The sequence below is a fragment of the Meleagris gallopavo genome, chromosome 23, assembly GCF_000146605.3.
Source record: "Meleagris gallopavo isolate NT-WF06-2002-E0010 breed Aviagen turkey brand Nicholas breeding stock chromosome 23, Turkey_5.1, whole genome shotgun sequence".
In the NCBI taxonomy this organism is placed as follows: domain Eukaryota; kingdom Metazoa; phylum Chordata; class Aves; order Galliformes; family Phasianidae; genus Meleagris; species Meleagris gallopavo.
The window spans coordinates 3,742,500-3,743,626 of record NC_015033.2 but is presented as its reverse complement, the minus strand read 5'-3'; the positions used below and the strand labels follow the sequence as shown (position 1 = coordinate 3,743,626).

The 1,127-nt window shown below is 45.0% G+C and overlaps 1 protein-coding gene across 1 annotated transcript in view; it reads right to left on the bottom strand.

Moving 5' to 3' along the window:
• PEX10 (peroxisomal biogenesis factor 10) overlaps positions 1-771 on the bottom strand; it is a 4,028-nt gene extending 3,257 nt beyond the window's left edge. Inside the window, exon 1 of the mRNA XM_031556720.1 lies at positions 648-771. Within this exon, the coding sequence (XP_031412580.1) occupies positions 648-771 (124 nt within the window). The remainder of the gene's footprint in view (positions 1-647) is intronic.
• Positions 772-1,127: the final 356 nt, after the last annotated feature.

Sequence of the window (1,127 nt, the reverse complement as noted above, 5' to 3'; positions counted from 1 at the left end):
TCACTCAGTACATTGCATGCACCTGAGCTCCCCTGGGCTGGCCCTGCCTTCCCACCAGGTGCTCCATCACTGGCGCAAGCTGAGACTCAGCATTTCTACTACTTCATCCCCACGCTGCCCATCCACAGCTCCTCTAACGAGTTTTCACATTTTTGCTGTTTACCTCCATATTTTAAAGACTCACATTCTGCTGGAACCATGCCTTGGTTTTTGTTGGAATTCAGTTGACAATGACCTATTCCACATCTATCTGTCAGGAAAGTAAGCCAGTGTACACACACCTGGGGGCTGACCTATCTTACATTTTGTGTCATTTCTTCATTAAGAGATCATTAGAGCAAATAGCCTCCACTGTATCAGAATTGGCTGGTAATTGTGAAAATAAGCGGTCTGATAATTTTTTGTATTTTAAGTTCATGATTACTATCCTCAAAGTATATTATTGCTGGCATTCTTATGCCTTATGTTTAAACACACGTTGCAAATGAACACTTGAAACACAAACGCATACTTGTATCAAGTAGTTGCCTTAAGCTTGTTTTCTGTATAAACACCAAACAAACCATCAGGATGGCGTTGTCAATACCACCAATGACTTTTTTTTGTTGTTGTTTTGCAAAAGCATCATTCCGCTTTGAAGCACGCACCCTGCTCAAAACCGAGCCCAGCGTCGCCCGGCTGCAGAGGCAGAGCAGCTCCTAAAGCAGCGCCAGACCGAGGCAGGGCCGCCTTCGGCCTCAAAGCGCGAGCTGCAGCGCCGCCCAGCGGCATAAGGCGGTACTGCATGCAGCTGCACCGAGCATCGCCGGCTCGCGGAGGGAGAAGCGGCTGCGCACCTTTTTTGCTGCACGGTTTTAACTCGGATTGTTTCATCAAATGCACAGCAGCGCTTGTGCATATTTTTTTATGCCATCCTATCTTTGCCTAAGGAGTATTTCTGATCTTGTTCTATTCGTTTTAATCCCAAACTTTCCTACATATGTGCGTTAATAAAGATTTTTAAACTCGGAGGTTAGAGGAATAGATTTACCTACCTTATTTATCATACTTTATACAGAAATTTGAAGGTGACATAGGTGCAAAAACACCAACGCTTCGGTAGATCTGTTTGCTTTTCAGCTCCGCAC